Raw genomic sequence first — 21,962 nt, 5'->3', positions numbered from 1 at the left:
AATTGCAGGTTGCAAATGAATTCTTACGGCAAGTATTCTGAATCTAGGGTAGGGGCCTGGGCTGTTTTTCTCATCCATTATTCTGCTCAATATGTCAGAAGGTCTGATCGGGAAGAAACCTTTTCAAGTTCTATTGATGCCGTTTTCAATTGACCACGGTGACCTAGCAACATAAGCGCTAATTGGCATGGACTGACTGACATTTGGTGTACAGTTTATATGGGAACACAAATTCAACGTCTGTTATAACCTAGTTTGCCATCCTGAATTACTAAGAGCAAGAAATGTTTTAATTGCCTTCAAGTGCCTATCTAGCATGACAATTATAAAGCAACAGGTATAACACATCAAATCACTGTTTAATTAAAAATATTCAGAAAAATGATAGAGCCATGATATAGTCTTTAATGCAAAGTGCTGCTAAAGACACAATTCATTAGAGAATTCAAAATAGTTATGTCTTACAGAATAATACGTTTTCATAATGGAAAAATATTGAGTAGTGAAGACAGTTAATCTCTTTTGACTTCTATTTAAGAGAGCCATTTGAACACTGAGAGAGCAAGGACAGTAAGAGTGAACATGTGCACTGCGATTCATACTTAGCTGCTGCAAAGACAGCTGTTCAAAGACACTAAATTAAATGTTACTTTGTTCACCTTTGAAGAGACTTCAGCTACACTAGTTTGATTAAAATCAGCTGGCCTTCAGCCTTGGAGGAATAATCTTACCCTGAGGTTGAATGTGCTGCATTCTTTCAACTGCTCATGCAGTGCAAAAAAGAGGTATGAATTTCGGGAAAGGGACTGACCACGAGAGTATTCATAGTCAACGGCACAGTGTCCAGCAAACGAGCCTTTGTGTAACTGAGGAAGCGACACTGCAGAGCAAAGAGCTTCTAAATAGGAATTTCTCCAACAGCAATGGAGACAAAGTTTGTATGAAGACAAATATAAGTAAACATAAGATTAAAGTGAATGAAAACAGACATTTTTTGATGTGAAAACTTAAACTACTTCTGGTTTTACAGATTCTGCCTGTATGACAACCATCATGCCTAGACAGATTAACATCTGCTTGAATTTCACAAGGCAAAAGAAACTTCAACCATTTCCAGAAATAAAATACCTTGATTCCCATTTATAAAAGTATGGGTCTTACCTGATAAATACACACTTGGTAATTACAACACGTGATTACATGAACATTGCGCATGTTCATTTTTAATACAAAAGCTGAATGGTCTTACTGAACTGTGCAGTTTTGCTTTTAGTGTCAGATAAGCATGCCTAGAAATGCATAATATTAACTGAATCATTCATTAGGTAGAGCAATATGGTATTTCCTTAAAGTTAATAGCACATTACATTTTCTAGGACTAAACACTTAACATCAGTATTGCAGGTATGATATTCCTTTTGTTTATGTGTTTTAAGTACTAGCATTTCATTTTGTTATTCCCAGAAAAGAGCAGACTCTCCAGAAAAAGTATACTGTTCAGCCTCAAGGAGGAGTGCAGTGAATTACCTGTGTGACTCCAGTTCTATACTTTCATCAACAGTCAGTTGGTTTCTACAACTTTGTTAACGTGCTTGCGATAAAAAGTCTCAGCAACCGAAGATCACAGGCAAACATTTGTCATATGCCTGGATCGTGAAAGTTCAAAACAAATTTCATTTGAGGTTAATAAGTATTTTGTACAGATTTTAGCTGGTGAAATACATCAATATTAAAATCACTATTATTTTTGGCCATTTTAGCTTCAAAGTGATCTTGAACGGTGAAATTAGTGATTTTCAGTTAGAACCATTATATGCTCCAGGGATTAACCTAGTATGGAAAAAGCTGACATTACATATCTAATCTTAAAGTCAGAAAAGCAGCATATAGTTCCCTGTTCCTCTCAATTCTCTGAACTATGTGTTATTTTTATAGGCCAAAATGTTAGATTTTCATCAAAATCATGCCCTGCAGGTAATAAAAAAATAAAAATAAATAAATAAATAAAAAGAATTGTGCCATTTGGAAAATCACAACACCATACTGACAAAGTTACTCAAATGCACTATACAGTGTTATTGTCAACTTACAATTAAACCAATGCATATACATACAAAATAGCTAAAATACAACATCATGAAACTTCATAAAGATTCCTGTGTTCCAACATCAGCTCCTCTAGAAGTCTCATCTATGAACACGTTAAGCAAATCTTACAATAATGCTACAAATCACAGTAATATCAACAATTTAACAATTGTATTTTTCACCTAAAAATTCTGTGTAGGAAGCAATAAAACAGAATACCCACCGGATCAGAAAGTTCCATTAGCCCCCTAAACAGGTAGCAAATGCACAGAACCTCAAAAATGTATCAGATTACTAGTACTAGGAAGAGCTACAGGCATAAAATATTTTTTGTGCGTCTGCCATGCCTCCAACAACACAGCTCAAGCAGACCAGTGCCTGCAAATATGCCAAAGGCGTCCTGTTCAACAGAGACTGAAATAAATATACTTTTTTTTCCTTTTCTTTTTTCTTTTTTTTTTTTTAAGGGATCTTATGCAGGAGACAAGCTCATCTGGATTATGAAGAAAAAGCTTTACACTACTGATTTTTCCCCCAGGCCAAGAAAGCAAAAGGTTGTTCAGCCCCAGCTGCAGTATATTATCCCAAATTATCACAAGGGGTAAAGATACCAGCTCCAAGTTTTACCAGCAGGGACAGGGCTCCACAGTTATCCCTTCCTTGACACTGCAAATCAAGGCTACTGTAGCCTCCTGTCTATCCACTTCATCTGAAAAGGCTGGAGCAGGGGTTGGCCTCTCCTTCAATTGCTTTTTTCCTGGGAGCTGAGGAAATTGCTAGGGAACTGAAAACCTCTCTGGAGGGTTTCAGCTCAAACACCACCCCCCCACCCCGCTCCCCCCAAAACGGCAACAGGTCTCTCTGCTCCATGTATATCTTTAAAACCTTTGTTTTAATCTCCATGCTCATCTCAATACAAGTAATTCGACATTTTCCCTAAGCATCTGTTTGAACACATTCACTCCTTTTCTGAATCAAACACTTTCCAAAACCACAGCATAATTATTTAGCCCCAGCACTAACACTGGCAGGTTAGTGGTTTTTATAAACTATTAGAGCTATGACAAGGAATAAGTTGGGGGGAGAAGCAGCAGTGTAAATATACTGTTCTTGTTCAGAAAGTAGAGAGACATTCCCAAAATTCAATAAAGCTTGTTTTCTGGGTTGAGAAAATACATTTTCAATTTAAAGTTACCTTAGGGGACATGCATTTCCTCTAGTTTAGAGGCTGAAGGCTCTAAAAATATTAACATAAACCAAGTGCAGTAACCTTGTGATTGGATTCTGATTAGACACACAGCGCAATATTACAATTATGTAAAAAAGTGCATTTTGAGGGAGAGAAAAATAAAAAGTTTTGACACAAAGAAATGATCTGTGACTCAAGAAACTCTTCTACTTTGCAAAAATAAACAGCCTAGTTAATGCTATGCTTTTGTGGGTTTTTTTTAAATAAAAACAACCACAAGCTACTGAACTGTAGCAATATTTAATAAAAAGAAAGTACATAAGCTGCACTTAATTGATGTTTGAGAATAGTAACTCACGTGGACATACTCAACACAAAGTTTGTAATGCAAGATTGCACACTGACATGGCATGGGATGCAGGAGCTGGAGTTATTCCAATAAAATCAGAATGGCTGCTGTGTAAAATGTGTTTATAGAGAGCTCAATAAATTCTCCCAAAGCTGATATTTCCCATTTGCACATAAAAACACAAGATAAAAGAGGAAAAAGAAAAAAGTTTTGCTTAAGAGCAGAAACTTCAAAGATCTCATATACACTCCCATTCCTCCATAAACACAACTAAATATAATTATTCATAGCTTTCTCAGGTATACTGGAGTTTACAAAGTCCATCTGACTTAAGGACATACAACTTATCAATGAAGGAATGCACAGAAAACATCTCTTATTATCAAACCATGTCACATTCTTTCTATTCGATGGCACTTATTGGACTGCAGATTCCATAATCCTTCTCCAAGTTCCTTCTGCATTTAATTCAGTTCAGTCTTAAGTAGTTAAAGAAACTGTTTTCAGTGGCAACTAATAACTACTGACCTACAGTGACACTGCCCTACAATAGGCTTGTCAGGCCTGAAAAAGTTGTACCAAAGAAGCTGATTAGGACTTCAAGAGGTTTGTAGTAAGAATCAATGGCTGGTCTGTACTAATACTGTGGTTGCAGCACAAAAATGATAAAGTGGAACACCATTAGTTATGCCTCATTAAGCTCCACAACCCTCCTAAAAAGAAATTTGTTTAGCCTGTCCAAAATCTAATGCAGTTTTAAGCTCTCTGTGTTCAATTTCACAGTATCTCAAAAGCTTCATTAAGATAAAGGCCAAAGAACCAAGAACAGTACCAAAGCAGCAACAGTAAAGTTAATTTTGAAGTCTGAGTTTTAATGGAAAGTGTTTTTGCCCCCTTTTTTTTTTAATACCAAGTATGCAAACCTTTTAAGGGATGAACCCAGTATAGTGCGCTCACAAAATACAAACCGTGGATATTAACTAACTTCAAAAACTGCCATACAACACAACCGAGACAAACAATTCAAAATAAAGAAAAAATAATGTTGTGAGATCTCCCAAAACCATGTGCATCTTTTTGTTTGCTTTTTATAAGCCTTCAATCACGCCTGTCTTACCTTTGCGGCGACTGTTGAAACAAAGGCGTCGGACCTCGCCAAGAATCCTGGGGCCTAAGATCTATAAGGTAAAATCAAAAAGTTAAAAATCAAAAGAAAGAACAACTGCATTCTATTTCTACACTCCATCATTTATTTTTAAACGTGCCATAAAACTTGTTTTAAAGAATCAAACAGAACAGAAAAGCTCAAATTGGATATACTACTAAATACATTTCACCAAATCTTATTTGGTTATTATTGGTGAGCCAGTATTTTGACAGAGCCCTCTTACATTACACAGTGACAAGCTCAGTATTGATAAAAGGCAACATTTAGCTTGCTTTTTTTTTTTTTTTTTTTTTTTTTTTTTAATTATGGCAAACAAACTTCAAGCTTTAAGAAAAAAGAATTTTAATTGCTGGAACTACCCACCAGACAACGTTTCAATACTTCACAAGCATCAGTGTTTTCTGGAATTTTTAAAAATGCAAAAAGATGACTGCTACTGTAACAACTGGAAACTTCATGTAATAGCTGCATTTCTTACAAACATCTGACACCACTATAGTATATAAAAATATATACAACATATATATGCATAAACATACACAGTTGTATCATCATCAGGACGTACTTCTCCATATTTGTGAGCGATAAATATTTTTTGCTTACAAGACGCTCAACTTTCCCTCTGCTTAGGCTGAGTTACTCTATAAAGCAAACCGAAAGAATGGCCAGAGCACATAATGAGTTCACATAATAAAGTAAATAAAGTTTAAGGAACAAGATATTCAAAAGCTAAGCTGAGTAATGATATATAATAGACTATTAATGGTCTTTCAGGTAATACAGCCAAATAAGATTAAACTTTTTTTTTGGTGGGGGGAGAGGGGGAGAACTTGGCTAAAAACATAGCCCTGCGCTTATAATGAACCGCAATGAAAGGGACCACCCACTTCTCAACTGTTTCTTCTGGCCAAACTAAGTCCATACAAAGACACAGCAGTAACAACATTGCTTTAAGGGGACCTGCAATTAAATGGTTGTTGTTCTTCTAAATAAACTGGTCAGTAAACAGGATGAAAGAAAAGCTTATCAATAGCTGCCTGGTCAGTTCACAACACACACTGTGTATCAAAAGCTTCAGCCTCAGTGACACCTTTGATTTGCTTCAATGGTGTTTAAGTGTGACCTAATTTTAACAGCTGGTTCCAGAAGTTGTCTAATGGGCACAGCACGACGGGGCAGTAACACTCTGTTAAACTGCAAGTATTCAAAAGCACACTAAAGCTTTCCAATAATTTGAAAGAAATAGGGGGAAAAATGGCTTACAACAGGATCCCTGAAGTTTACTGTTGCCAGCCCAAGCTCCCAATCAAATACAACATACAATGTACGTGAATACAATGTAACCCAAGCAGTCTAAAGCATCACAAGGGCTGAAAGGATAAAGGAAAAGAAATTTGTTTCAAATACACTCTGAAGAATTAGATAGGCAGCACTTCCATGCCACTCAGCCTGTCAGAATAACAAGGACTTCTAAACATATGAACACGTCATATTAAAACACACTAAACTGATTCTGTAGTGATGCTGGATTTGCATATAAAATTAATGTAATACAAGAAAACTCAAGTGTGTAACACCGTTTTCAACTACTTTTGAGGAACAAAAAAAATAAGATACCACCTTAAATTCATGCCTTAAAAAGTACCAGAAAGACAAAGCTGTTTAAATGAACAAACACATATAAAAAGTTTGCAACACAATTGTAGATTTGATAAAGACAGTGTCATTCCTTTCAATCCAAATATATCCTAACACAACTTTGTATTCCTAATCATTTCAAAGCTTCACAGATACTAGCATCCTATAAATACATGCAAAACTGCAGAATTGAGCTCTGCTAAAACATTTTGTAGATGCACAAAAAACCGCCTGTCTGCAGCTACTAACACCTGTATCTCTTTAGCTCAGCTGTAGCTGTCCTGATGACTGCTAGGCTCTGGCTCCGTCATCACAACGCAGCCCTGGAAGACCTGTGGGTCTGCTATTTTCGCTCTCTATACCTAGGTTCGAGTGGGATCGTTTCAAAGCTAGAGTTTCTTGTGTGCATGTTCCTGTGTCACAGCATCATGAAAATCGCCAACAGATCTGAAAACAGGAGAGGGAGCTCAGTTTTCCTTTTGCTTGCAGAGGAACACAGGCTTTCAGAAAACACCTATACTCCTGCAGTTGGTGAGGTTTCTTTTTCTCTTTGAAGACTGAACCATGTAAGATCTCCAAACATTCAGACAACTACGCAGATTAATACTACCTCTCTCTCTTTTCTTTCAGTTCAAACTCCAAATTTTAATTGAAGTTGATTACTGTTTTTTTGAGCTAGGGTCAAATGAGCACCCCATGAGAAACCCAAGGAGATGTCAGTCTCTGCCTAGAGCAGTGTTTCTGTTCACACAGATTCCTGAATAAGGGCTAGTCAAAAAAACAGACTTCATCACTAGCTTTCCACCTGAAAACCTAAGAGCCCAACTACCTTGCTGTAATCACATCTTTCTGCAGCTCTAGGGAGCAGCTTACGAAAGAATTTAATGAAACAATTACAAAAAAAAAAACATTTAAAAAACACCTTATTACTATATATTTTTATGGTTCTCTGATAGACAATGATCTTGGAGGGGAGAAAGCTCACAGCAGTGAACTGCATTTCAAAAAGGTACAAAATTGGAGAAGAAATGGCAATGAATATTTTCTTTAGTTTTAAAAACTTAGGCACTTCCTAGAGCTATAAGACTAAATAAACTGTCCTCTCTAGCAGCTCCTCAAGTAGCAATTTATCTAATCAGTGTGTCAAAGACAGGATTTTCTGTTTACTGATTGCACTAATCAAAATCACTTTTCAAATGCAGCTCATTGACAAATTTACTGACTGAAAGTCATAAATCAGATACCCTGGACACAGAAACTTAGTATGCCATTCACAGAGTACTACCACACTGCACTTTACTCCTCAAGTTATCAGCACAGACAATTATTCATCAGCTGAAAATTGGCACATCACAGTCAAATCAGAGAACAACAGTAAGGAACACCCACAGCAGGCTCTTGAGGAAGATACAGCACTTTGGTTGACCGCATTGCCCTTCTACAGGGCAATTTTACTTCATCACATATATAAAAATAGAGTGCACAAAAAGGTGCTTTATATCCATTCCACACAATGTGTAAAGTTTAACATCATCATACCTAGCTCTTCTGATCTTCTGAGTTACACAAAAATCAAGTGAATGTGTGTTTTCAGGATGCTTCCCAATCCAATTACTCCAAAATAAACAACTGCTCTCTAATATGTTCTACCTTTTACTCTCATATAATTATGTAGTTTCTTGAATGTGATGCTGATTAAAAAAAGACCTGCTTGTGCCTTCCCATTCCTTCTAATTTGATTTTCTAGTTGAAGATACCTGAGCTTTAAGAGAGATACTTGCACTTGAATTCAGAGAGAAGGCTGCAAAAGGCAGTAAAGATGGCTGTGCTGTCTGATCTAGGAATACCAAAAGATGCTGTTCAGGTGAAATTGGTGCTAAGGAGAAATAAGGGGCACATGCTTAGCTGACATTTCCATCAGAGCAAACTAGCTGTCCATATGAACTGTCCCAGCTCAACAATATGACTACCACCTCCCGAAGGAAGGTTCAGGGAGTAGCTGAAGTGCTCCCATCTTGACAGCTTTGCTTGACACCATCTCCACGCAAACCAGAATCCATGACATATTAGGGTGTCTGGATGTGGTACCATTTGTAAAGACATCCTTCAGTGTGACCACCAAGACAGTCCCAGGAAGCCTGAGCTGGGTACTGGTCTCCCAACCAGACAGCAGGATGAGTTTCCAGAACTCCTTCTAGAAAGCAAGCAGATCTCTGATACTGTTTAATTCCTGTTCATCCCACTGACTGAACCACCTATTGTCCTCACACCTCAGTTAAATAATAGGACTTTGAAAGATGACACCCAAATATTAAGTCAATCACTAATGCAATTAGTCATTTTGTAAAGTCTTTCCATTGCAGTTGGTTTAAATCAGGAGTTAATTTCAGTTTGAGACTAATCTCTCAGAACTGCTTGGTATCATTAGTAGAGGAGAAGGCAAACACAACAAAATTATGTGACAAAGCACACATTTCCAGTGTGCTGTACTCCCACCTCTAATTCTGAGTTTTCCCATTAAAACGGAGAGAACAAGGAACCAGCTTCTCAACTCTGTTCTGAATGAGGAGCCCCAGAGAGCAACGGCATCCCTACAAGCCCCAGTGTGTGAGAAAGGTCTTCGTACAGTGACCGAGGGCAGCATGTGAGGCAATACACCGTAAAGGAAGCTGGAAGCACCAGCAGGTTGACCTGGCATCTCTTTTTACTGCTCAAACAGGAAAGCAACAAATCAACCTTCACCTAATGGAAAAAAGAAGCACCAAGGAAAGAAGCACAACTGAGAAAAAGAAAAAAAAAAAAACTCTCCTGTTCTCTTGAACAGCCTTGCTTTTAGGTTTGTCAGGTGCACCTGCAGAACAGCCAGTGGGAATGCCTGAGACAATCTGGGGGTGAGGAGAGGGTGGGAGATGAGGGGAGAAAGGGATGTGTGAAAGAAAGCCCCGAGATAATTTCTGAGGCCAACAGATGGACTGGGATTTCATATCGATCAGTGGATTCAAGCCTCCTCAATTTGAAAGAATGATGACATTGGGGCATATTTGCATTTGGAGTGTTTCCTATACAACACAAGGTGCTCAGATGCCATGAGGATGAGAGCTTTGTAAGTACCTAATTGGCAACATCAGCTCCTCGTACATAAGGCTCAGAAAACTGCTTTGAAATAAGTATTTCCCACAAAGTGTCAAGATTCAAGCTTTAGAAGACTTACAAGTATAGGGACTATTGTGCTCCTAAATACCTTCTCTCCCTGCAAACCCACACAGGCTTTTTCTCCCTGGGGATGAATACAAAAACATCATGCATGTCTGGTAGTTCTTCCTTCCCATCCCCCATGCTCTTCTTTTTAGATTATATTTCCGTTTCCTTAAAAACCACTTTTTTTCTTTTAATCAAAGTTAACAGCTCCAGACTCTTATATTCAATCTGTCTCTCCACTTAAACCAACCTGATTCCTTACACAGAAAGCTTCTTCACCCCCCGCTCAAGTACACTTCATCTATTTTGGGACTGGACAATAAGTTTAATTTAGAATGGCCATTGATCTTAACTATTTGGTTGCTGTTCCATACACAGTCAAGAAATGCCAGTCAAGTATAAGAAGCTGACAGCTTCACTATGGAGTAATCTGAACTGCTGGAGTTTGTAAAACTTCATCTCAACTGCTTGAGCCTCAGACAACTGCATAATACAATATTGCATAAATTCAGCTGAAAAATTTTCATTTACTTTGAAGCATCTTTTAGACTGTACCTTTCAGGTAGCTTAGCCAAATTCCCTCCTGTCTCAATCCCACCCACCAGACAAATGCAGCACCTGATCACAAGCAAAAAGACAGGACTCATTAACTGACATCCTTGTTGAGAGCTCCTCACACAGACCACTCCTTCCCAGGATGAAGTGCGGTTTCAAACACACAGGATTTTCTTTCGTCTCTTCCACTTGCTTGCCACGCAAAAAGCAAAGCAGATTAGGACACTGCCAATCTCCCAACTGTCTGCTACCACCCCTCTGCTAGAAGCTGCAACACCCACCGCAATCAGAAGAAGGGAAAGCATGACCACGCTTCCAGTTCAGTTTGTAAGCAGTTCTTGACTCTTTGAACACCAGAGCAACTCATGTCAAGTGAGACATTTGTGAAGATCATCACATTCATTTCAAATTGTGACTTGATATTTAATTTCATCTAAGCAAAATAATTCTGTGAATGAACTCAAGTAAACTCTTCCCCTCAAATTTACAACAATTAATCAACACGGGGGGGGGGGGGCAGGAAGTTTTAAAAGATGGGTTTTCTGCTGCATTTTCATTATTTTCTAGGATTGTGTTAATTTTTCCTTTGTCAGAACTTTAACTGGTTGGGCTCTGAACAGCATGGCCAGTCAAGCATCTAAATAGTAAAGTCAAATTGGCGTTAATGCTTTTAAAAGGGAGGTTGGTCATTAGAGTGAACAGCATGTGCTTTGCTGTTTCCTTCCAGCAATCCTTCTAAAAAAGTCAGTGTTCATAATGGTACCAGAGCACTGTCTTCTCATGGGAAGAAAAAAGTTCCTTCAAAAAGAATTCGTGCATATATGGTCAGGGTAAAGGTACAAGATGGGGATTACTTTTTGACAGGATCAATCTCAGTGAGAAATACCAAATAAAGTAATAGGAGCCACTCTTCTCACATATGGTAAGTGAAAAGTGAGTTTAAAATTCTGGAACTCAAGGCATGAGGATTCCAAATGACTTAGGATATCTGACTACAATCATCTGAAATGTAAAAAGAATATAAAAAGTGTACTGCCTGAATTTCCCTCATTGAGGGAAGAACATCAAAGCAGTCAAAACGCATCTCCTGCAGGATGACAATGGACTACTGCATCCACTCTTTATTCGCAAAGAAACATCAGAACAGGAAATAAGCTTTAGAATTGTTCGAGAGTAGAACAGGAGGTGTCATTTTTTTTTTAAATAGTCAGATTTTTCCAGTAGAGGGGCATTCTATCATATGCAGAATTTATAATACCACCAACCTTACTTTTCTCTATTTTTTGCAGGAACTTGGCAGATAGATCTGCAGGTTGAAAATCCCTGGGCTTGTGGTACTTGCCATGCTTAAACACAGCTACTAAACATTATTGTACAGCACGGAACTCAGATTCCTGTTTGCCTACATCCTTTTCATGAAGGCGAATGCCTCAGTGAGGATAGCATGCTGTGCTCTGTCTCATTTCTACCATCACATATCAAATCTCCCTCCAAACAGGAGTAGTTAGCATTCAGCATAAAAAATGAATTTTTCTCTTTCTACCTCCCTTCTACTCTCCTATCAATTGGAAAAGCAGCTACCTATTTGAACTTCTTCAATATGAATGGAAAATACATCTATGAGATTTTAAAAAATGGTGTCCATTTTCATGGAATAGGAAACCTAAAACAAAAGCGCGCTACATAATCAATACCTAAAATAGCATCTGTAACTTTGGGAGTCAAGTCACAGAGGTGTGAAGACAGTAAACTGGAAACAGTTTCCATCAGTCTTCACTAGCTAAGCACTCTCATCAAGGCTGGGTCACAGCACACAGAACTGAGCTTCACATTTTCAAACAGCAGTCACTGCCCTTTTTAAAATCCACACTGCAGTCCTGCAGCAGGAAGATCTGGACCAGAACATAGGGAAGGCAGACACAGCATTTATTCTAACACAAGTCTCATAAATGTTAACCTGTGCCAGAAAAGCAATTGAAATCCCATTGTTAGACCAATAGTGTAAAGGATTACACCACAAAATTCTTTAACTTTTTAGTATATTCAAAAAGGTATAAGGCAACAGATTAAAATCAAATTGTAAAACTTTTCAACTTGGAAATGTAGAAAGCAGAATCCACTTACTTGACAACAATTTAGGAATCTGCTGCTGCCCACTTAGAAGTGGCCTACTGTATGGGTTCCCATAAGCTCCAAGTGGTACTGCATTGGCGTACATTCCTGGCATCCCTCTTTCCCTTGGTACTGAATGGCTATTATGTGCAAGAAATGGAAAGAAGAAAGAATAGGATGTTTTTATAAATGCCATTTTATAGAACAGATGCTACCCAGTCCATCAAATATCACAGCTCTCTCTGGTCCATCAGTGGAGATGTGCACAAACACAATGTAGTGACTCATTTGCAGGTGAGGGTCCTCAGCACATAGCAAAGAAAGCACATGCTTTGTGAGCCGGTCCCAGGGAAAATTCTAAAATCTCTATAGTGAGCTAAAGCAGAAGAATATACTTCCTGCAAAGAGTGTAAGGATTCAGGAAAACTGAATTGCTGTCACATTTCCCAAGAAGGGATTTTGTGTCTTAATTTTGTGGTATTTGTGCCTTAATCTTTACCAGGCCTCTATTGCTCTTCCTGCACAGAACTATATTCATATTAAGACTTCAATGCTTCATACTCTTTTCCAACTCTGCAGCTTCTTGTTCTGAAATAATGATTTAATAAGGTATCATGTAATCAGCAACACAGCTATACATTTTTGCAGCTATGAGATGAAAGAAGAGAAGGTGGTTCACAAATGTAGCAGTAGAATAACAATGCTTTCTAAAACATGAATGGAAGGAATGATGTTGCTTTCTCTTTTTCCAACTCTTGTAGAACCACAGGATGAAGAAAGTATTTTCTCTTCCTGAAGAGAATCACGTTCAATTGCTTATACAGTTTGCTTTTATTCAATAACATTAAAATTTCCCTCGAAACTGCCTCTAGTTTAGCACTGATAGACATATATGGCTCCCTGCCATTCCTAGTAAGAAAAAAAAAATTCCATTTATCCTTAATTTTCCTAATACATAACTCAAGCTCATTCTCTAATCTTGTACTCTGAAGCATTCTTGTGCTGTACTAGAGCATTTGAGAAAGTTATGTGGATTTGTATTTGGAGAACTAGTAAGAAATTGAATTCAACAATGCCTCGAACAAAGACAGTCAATTGGATTATTATGGTGCAGTACAGGAGCTTTGAACAAAGGTAATTTGCTTTTTTTTTTTTTTTTAAGCATAGAAGACTTTCCTGTCCTCATAACTGTCTTAAGTACCACTTCTGTGCTATATCCTCACTGTATCTTCTGTACTTCAAGCAAATACCCACCACACAAGTTGAAAAACCAACAGTAAAACCAATTAGAAATATTCAGAAAAAAACCAGCAAGCCATCGCTATAAAATTCACTCATTTAAGGATACTATCATATATAATTTTCATCAATATTAAGTTCAAATATTATATACCAAAGTTTCCAACATGTGACACAAGCCTCTAATCTCTGGCAACATTTCTCCCTCTGTCTCCCCTTTTTCTTAAGCAGTAAAGGAATATACAGACAGCTCAGCATGCCAATCAATAGTACTGCTATCAGTTTTACTCACCCTAAAGTTCTAAATGCTGACTGGTCCAAATGGACTGGCTTTCTGTCTCGATTAAAACCAAGTTGTGGTCTCCAAGGCCTACCATCATTGTTGGTTTTTTCCCAGTCTCCTGGCTTAAGGACTGGAGGAGGTTTCCTGAATATGAAAAGAAGCCCCATGAATACCTAACTAATAACCAGCCTAATAAAAGACAAATGAATTACCTGAAAACTAACAGCTGATACTTACTTTGCACCAGGTAACACTGTAGCCTTGAAAACAAAGTCTTCATCAAACTGTGGATCTTTGAAAGAGATACTAGGAAAAAAAAACAAAGATTAGGTTTACTTGATAATTGAGATGAGTACAACAAATAAGTAATAGCTACTCTATTAAGAGAGTGATATACACAACAGAGGAGATAAACAAAAGAACGATCTAAAGTGCAAAGTGCTGCTTTTGCATGTGGATATATTGACTAGACACACTTGGATAGTCTCCATCATTTTCCACAGGGTGACCTTTTCCCCCCTGTATCAAGAGTCAGTCCAAAAACAAGTTTAATGACTAGAAAACATCTCCTTTATGTGGTGATAAATCCCCAAGTCAAAGCACTGACTGACCTGATGTTCAAATTAAGTTCAAAAGGATGCCACACCATAGACAGGAAGGATATCAGTTTGCTATGCAGTTTAGACAAACACGTACAAGACTTAGAAATTTCCTGGGACAAGGTTAAGCACCAACTTATATTCTTGTAATTTATACATTTTTAAAAAAGAAAAAAAAGCAGAAGAAAAAGGTGATATCTCCTTCCTTTGACACTGCTCATGATACAAAGATAACCTCTGTAAGGACCATTACATATTCTTATGCCTACATATTTTTCCCCTCTGGATAAAGAGTCAGTATAGAAAGGCTAAACTTCCTTTAGGAAGAAATAAAAGGGTTAAGGAGAACAAGTCATTAGATGAAAGGAGGTTTTGCAGCTGCATGTACTTCCAGTGGAGGTACATACACCTATTTTCAGAGACATTGCACAGTCTCTGTATTCTGAACCATCCAAAGGGACTGAATGCACTGTTTTGGTGATCCTAGCCCAGTATAACAGTCACCAGAACTAGTATTAGAGTAAAAAGTGGCTGAAAGGTTCATTATTGCTGGTATAGCTCATTACACAACAGTCTGGCTTTGCTTTAGGCAAATTCATCCACACATCTAGCAATTCCAACCTCCTGGTGTCTCATGATAGGTTCCGCCATGGACATCTTTGAAGTACCAGCATCAAACTTCTTCTGTTCTCTCACTATCTACCATTTGCTACAGAAGAATACTTGGGATGCCAAGAAAGGTAAAAACAAACAACTCATTAGAATATTCTTCTAGAGGAAATACATCTGTTTTTCAGCACGGAAAAAGAATTAGACTGGAAGGAAGAGAATAATGTGATTTTGGCTAAGTTTTCCAAGAAAATCAAGAACTGAAGAGCAGAACCATGATTGCTCCTACTATCCCAACAGACAGTAAGAAAAGTCTTCACAGTAGAGAAATCAGCAAAAATGATTCAAACCTCCTGACAGTAGTGGAAGGAAAAACAAAGCTACCTTTAATTTGTCAATCAAAGTAACTAAATCTCCTTTTCAGAACATCCTTTCAACAGTATCCTGATCAGTCACAACTCAGTGTTTCTTACTGCCTATAAAGAGTTGTACTAGTTGAATCAAGTTATGCCTCCTTGGAGAAAAAATATATATGTGGAGACAGATTACAAGTGATATTCAGTGTCCCAAGTACCTTAAGCAGCTCAAGAAATGAAAGGTTATAGGGACAAGCGTTAGATGTCCATTGCATTGTACCAAATTAAGTGAGAATGACACACAACATACAAGATCAACAGAAATTTGCTGTTAAGTGCATGACTAATCCAATTCTTCTGTGATCATAAGATTTATCCTTGGAAACTCTTCATTGTTCTTTATTCATTATGAAGTTCCCTATTACTCTCTGAAATATCACGTTTAGGCTAAGTCAGTATTACTCCTACATATGCTGCTATAAAAAGGAGGACAAAAGAAAAAGAGCTAGTGCTGAAGTTTTGAGTAGGTACTTCTTTCTCTTTAAAGTCACCTTTCCCACATAAAAGTTGCACAGCCTGATAGATCAGATTCTTTAAGGGACCACCAGGTACCACCAGCCTCACACCAGTCCCCTGTGCTAGAATGAGGGAAAATATCTGACACTGGAAGGGCTGAAATACATTAGTAGGCAGATTCATCATGAAGAGACCAATGTGCAGATGGAAAATAATCTCACTTGATTAGGAGAAATCCCCTGTTAAGCAACAGTTGTAAGACAGGAAACAGAGTAATGATTACAGTAGAAAGAGTAATGGCCAAGAGGGATTTCCTTTTATTACTAAACCTACAGAGAAAGAGTTGACTTGCAGAATGCAGAGGAGTATATTCACAAGGTGTCTTGTCCTCTAGTATGAAAGGTCTTTTATGGCTTGTGAGGAAGCTTTTTGGTTGCAGCATTTTTGCCAGGTAACACTTACAGGGAATCTACCCCATCAGAGAGAGAACAAAGAAACAATTCCTCATTACTATGTCTTGTTAAAGACATAAAGCTTATGTTCCCACATATCCTCTGGGAAATGCATGGAAGGGGAGATTCAAGATCCAAGAAGTAAAAATTAAGGGCCAGAGGGCTCTCAATCAATTGCCAATTCTCTCAGATGCTTCGTCTCAGAAGTTTAGTTTTATTTTTAAAGGGTTTGATGCAGAACACCAAATTCTATAGCTATTATTCCTTGCTTGCCAAAGGCCCAGGGGTAACAACAGGGAATAAGTGGAAAATAAACAGCAGGAAAGATACATTTTTTCCTAAGGGAATAAAACATACTGAGTTTGATGCACCAAGAAATAACTATACATCCCTTCTATAGGGCACAAACTCCACTTAATCACCCGAATCCAAGCCAGTTGTGTTATGACAAAATACTTTGGCTTTGATTTTCACAGAAAAAACAGAAACAAACAAAAACTTGAATTTTACTAACAGCTGGATTCTGCAGCAAATTCAGTACCTCAAAACACCAGATTAAATGGAATTTTGATTGGTATATTTTGCCATTGCATTTCAAACCCAGAGTTTGCTTACCTGACTGCAGAATTTTGCGTAAGATCACGTAACATTGGAACAGGAGACTCCACTGTCCTAGTAAAGAGGAAAAACTGTCAAAATGTAATGTACTTCTCATCATTCGATCCACTTTCTTTGTTGCTATCACTCATGTTTCTGTAGGTTAAGTCTATATGACAAAGATAAACTAAAGGGGTTTGAAAATTAACTTGCCTTTTCCCCAAATGAAATAGTTCTATAAGCAATGGAATTACTGAATCCTTATTCCTTACTAATTTTACTCTTGCATGTGTTCTTCCATGTGGATTTTGTAGTATCTAACAGAGGAGTTCACACACTTTCCATTACCCAACTACCTGTTCACAAAACTTTTAACTATTTTCTACCTCAGAAACCTCTCTGTACTGCTGAGATGCGATTAAAACAAGTAAGCAGATTCAAAAAGGGCAGAAGATGACCAGAGACAAACACTCAGACAGCATGGAGACATACAAATCTGCGTTCTTAGGGAAAAAAAAGGCTTCAGAGAAAAAACTTATTTAGCAGAGGAGTTTATATGGTGCTTAAGAGCTTCCTTTTTGAATGAGGCTTAACAGGCTGACATGCAATCATTTCTTATCCCTTTCCTCTCCAAGAAACTATACCCCTTCAGTTCAAGCGTACAAACAATATGTTAGAGAAGGCTACTCTTATCAATTAGAAGCAACATTCCTTTATTCATGCTACTGCACACAACTGGCAGGTACCCATGCACAGAGAAGGTTGAATTTGATCCGAATCATTCTGCCAAACAAGTCATACGCTGAAGTGGCAACATAAAAGCTTATTCACCTTCAGAGAATTCCTAGCAAACAATTTTTCTCCAGGTAAAAATATATCCCATTTCTCATGCCCTCTCTAAGATAGGTAATGCAGTCAATAATTTGCCAATAGCTCATAGGTACAGCAACAGACTCACTCACAGAAGCACAAGGATAAACAAAAATTCAGCAAGTAAGAGGCTTGTCCAGGCTTTACGTCTCCAGAGCTTTCTGTTCAAACTTTCAGAAACTTATTTTTCCTGCACTACTATTCCCTCCAGGAACAGCTCTGACTTGCTCATATTCTTTACAAGCCATGACAATGCTAGAGAAACAAACATTAGTAAGTGTGACTTCAGATATAGTATCTGTCAACAAAACCAGATTATATGTTTAATGCAGATATCAAAACAACAAGATACTACTAAAAGCAGCCACTGATTACTACAACCTTTTGTATATAGTCACTGTTTACTTACTGAAGTTTATCAAACATTACCAAATACCTAAACAGTCTTTCACAGACAAAAATGATAAAAAAATTAAAAAAAAAAAATTTTTTAAATCTATTTCTGAAATAGTAAGACAATAGGACTGAAGCCCTTTGCCCTCGTTGAACTTTACTAACAATAGTATGCACCACCTACTTTGAATCCTAGTGGAAAACATGTTTAGCTTCAGAATTAAATGCACTGCCTTGTCAGGAGTTTTAGGTTCCTCACTTGGGCACACAGAAATCTTTGTTCAGATGTGGACATAACTGAACAAAGCATCCTTCAGCCATACTGAAAGCCATACTCACTGATCTGGAAGAACTGCATTTTCATTCAGCGTAAGTTTTCCCTGGATTCCATGGCACAGTTCAGGTGGTATATCCACTGGCTGTGGAAAAAATAGATTTTGAGCTTAAGTGCATTACCAGACCACTACCTTCACCAGCTACACAATCCCTTAAGAAAAAAATGTATATATATAACCTACCTCTTCATTTTTGGACTTGTACTGTTCCACAATAAAATCACAAAGTGGATGATGCTTCCCAACAAAGAGAACATCACCGCCAAGGCTATTTCTTCTATCTAGAAAAGACGAAAAGAATGAGGTAAGAGTTCAGAATAAAGAAGAATGAAAAAATACAGCAGATCAAGACTGTTCTGTCATGTACTCCATCAGTTTCCCTCCAGAGGAAAGTTTTGGTTTGATTTAGAAGAAACTACAGTGAGCAACGTCTTGGCGCTTGACTTGCTCTTGCTACAAAGTGATGTGTTTTCTGGAGGAAAAAGTCTCTTTGGGAAGCTATTACCATTGTTTATTCAAATTAATTTATTTTTTGTACATCATGAACATGAAGAAAAAGAGGCCTTCATTCATTCTGTTCTATATGCTTACAGAAGAGGTTTTGTAAAGCTGCAAAATAAGATTAGGCTGTCTACCTAGCAGTCAGTATGCACCAAGTATGAAGTAGGAGAGATCTGGAGGGAGAGAGCAAACCAGCTTCTCCAAACCATCTTCTTGGGTTGCTTTTTCACAAACCATTAGGATTTGGAGTGTAGGACCCAGATCCCCCTCCTTACATCCAGCAGATCAAAAAAACTGAGGCATATCCACATAAAGCAAGTGAACGTTTGGAAGCTGCCAGTTTTGGTGGTTGACTAACTTCAGAAATTTTTTCCCAAGGAGTAGCAAAATCTTTCATTCTACAGTTCTAAGTAAAACCATGGGATTATGTTTCTTCCTTTCACCTGCCCAGAAGTCCAGAACACATGGGTAGATATGGTAATTTTTTTCTCAAAATTTACCTAAAAGACTCAACTAGAAGCATCTAGTTCATAGAGAACCAAACCTGACAAATCCCAAACAACCACCTCTGGTCTTCTGTGCAAGTCAGAACTGGTAGTGAAAACATAGCTAACTTAATAAAGCAGAAACCAGATACCTTCCCTGCAATTTTTTTCCTGATTCTCTGCTCCCCTTCCAAAGATGAGAGACTCGAGATGTATTCGAGTGCTATGGTGGTAGATAACCCTATGCAGGATGTGAACATAGGCCAACATGATAAACAGGGTGAACAAGATAAAAAAAAAAAGGGCTCACACAAAGATGACCTGGAGATCAGAGAAAGTCCATTCCTTCCCAGGAAAAATTACTCAGCCAGGTCAGGATAAAATCCCTACATTTAAAATCTTGGCAAGACCAAGTAAAAAACGTTATTTGAGAAGAAAAAGGATATAAGATAATAATTTCTCATTCCCTTCCTGACAACTTCTTAAAGTTACTCTGCATTTCCTCCTGTCTTGTGGCATTGTAATCTTGTCCTATGTACTTTAAACCTGCTTTCACCTCACTCCTCCTCCTCCTCCCACTGGGCCTACAGCCCACTGTGTTCTGTTCAATTAGATGGTCCCAGGTGGAAATTCAAGTTGCAAAGCTGGACCAGTAGTTGCAATTTTTGACTGGCTCCTCTTTTCCTCTTCAATCCTTTTTACAAGCTGAAGACCCAGTTAGGTTGAAAAAGACTCTGAAGATAGCTTCACCTACAAGTACCAACCCATCACTTCATACAAAGTAGAAAGTAACACATAAACTTGCCTATACAAGCTTAACAGAAAGTTTCCTGTATCATAACCTGTTATTCTCTCCCTGCTGGCCAGAGACTAGGCTATATGCCTATCAAGTTTTGCCATCAACTCTTACCTCAGAAATTGAATTCACTCTTCTGATTGCAACATATGCATCTAAAAATTACTTTGGCAGCATATACTAGTGGAAGTACTTCATACAAAAACTAGACTGCAGCTAAATCAAGTCCTATGCAGATTCACCTCACGAAAATAAATACAAGTTAAAGTTACAAAAACAAACCCATTCCAATTACCAGCACTATCCATCGAGAAGAGGAAGCAACTTAGCATAATCAAATCAAGCAAATATCTATTGTACTTTGTTCATCTACAGTTTAATGCTACATGAAACACAGCAGTAATAACGAGTCTTAGTGAATATACAATCACTATGATATATCACAATTCTTACTCTCTTCAGGAGTGAGGTCAGGATAGACTTCTTCCAGGGCAGCTCTAAGACGTCGCTCATCAACAAATGGCAACAAGGCAACACCTATCAAAACCAAACCATTACTTTTCACACTTGTCATTACATGTTGTGCTTTGAGTTGATTACCTCTCAGACAAAATCATCCACCAAAAAATACACCCCCACCCCAAAATATCCCCAAGACAAAACATCCAGCAATAACATCCCTTTTATAGCCTAAACAAAAAAGCATTCCATCAAACTCCTCTTCTAGTGAAGAAATTCAAAAGGTCACAGAAATCACTTAACTCACAGAATTATCCTATCACAAGTAACCTTTGCTACACATACAATTCAAAGCTAAACCCTGCATGTGGTCCCCCAAAAACAATTATTATTATTTTAATGTTGTGGGTTGCAGGGTAGGTAAGAGAGCTAAAGCACTCTTGCTCTGTTTGGGAGAAGAGAGAAGAAGAAAAAGAAGAATTGTGTGAGTATTTGTGGGAAAAAAAAGATTTTTTTCTGGATAGTTTCAACCAGCAATAGTTGGCAAAATGGTAGATGCAGAGTATTACATCATATAAGTAGCCACAGTGTCCTCAAATATTGGTAGCCAAAGCTAAACCCAATGACAAAAGTTCTCAAAACCAAGCTGGACCTGCAAAAGTTACACCCTTGAAATAGCCCAGACATCTCAATTTAATACAGATATTATGCCAGAGTACCAAGTCAGCCCAGGTCTCCAAAGCCAAGCAACTTGCATTTGAGTGCTGAAACTTAAACAGTAGCCCCAACATACAGCATGTGGCAGTGACCTAGTCCTAAGCTCACAATGCGGCAGGCCTGGAAGTATATACCAGATACCAGTGTGAAAAACTCCAATAAATTCTTTTACCCAAGAAACAACCTTTAAACCATCCATGGAAAAAGATGACATTTTCAAAGGTTATCTGCTTGCAGACCAGAGGGGGTCATTTATTTTGGAGCTCCCATCCCTCTTCCTCCTCCCTCACCTACTTTATCCCTCTTCATAACTCTGGATAGACACTCAGAAACAGTAATTGCTATCCATGGCTGCTTTTAGGAACAAGCTGAGCTCAGGAAGATACTCATTACTCTTCTCATTTCTAAAGATACTGCTTTGATAGGACTCAATTCTACTTCATTCAGATCTATTAAAA

The 21,962-nt window shown here is 37.9% G+C and overlaps 1 protein-coding gene across 1 annotated transcript in view; it reads right to left on the bottom strand.

Annotated features, from left to right (window-relative positions):
- Positions 1-21,962, bottom strand: part of XRN2 (5'-3' exoribonuclease 2) — a 59,548-nt gene that overhangs the window by 6,142 nt on the left and 31,444 nt on the right. Inside the window, exons 21-28 of the mRNA XM_062571347.1 lie at positions 20,782-20,865; positions 18,730-18,827; positions 18,551-18,630; positions 16,967-17,023; positions 14,057-14,125; positions 13,829-13,963; positions 12,310-12,437; positions 4,744-4,804 (exon numbers count right to left, since the gene is read on the bottom strand). Of these exons, the coding sequence (XP_062427331.1) occupies positions 4,744-4,804; positions 12,310-12,437; positions 13,829-13,963; positions 14,057-14,125; positions 16,967-17,023; positions 18,551-18,630; positions 18,730-18,827; positions 20,782-20,865 (712 nt within the window). The remainder of the gene's footprint in view (positions 1-4,743; positions 4,805-12,309; positions 12,438-13,828; positions 13,964-14,056; positions 14,126-16,966; positions 17,024-18,550; positions 18,631-18,729; positions 18,828-20,781; positions 20,866-21,962) is intronic.

This window comes from Rhea pennata, chromosome 3 (assembly GCF_028389875.1).
Source record: "Rhea pennata isolate bPtePen1 chromosome 3, bPtePen1.pri, whole genome shotgun sequence".
In the NCBI taxonomy this organism is placed as follows: domain Eukaryota; kingdom Metazoa; phylum Chordata; class Aves; order Rheiformes; family Rheidae; genus Rhea; species Rhea pennata.
Note: the sequence above shows the minus strand (reverse complement) of the source record. Positions and strands in the feature narration are given on the sequence as shown.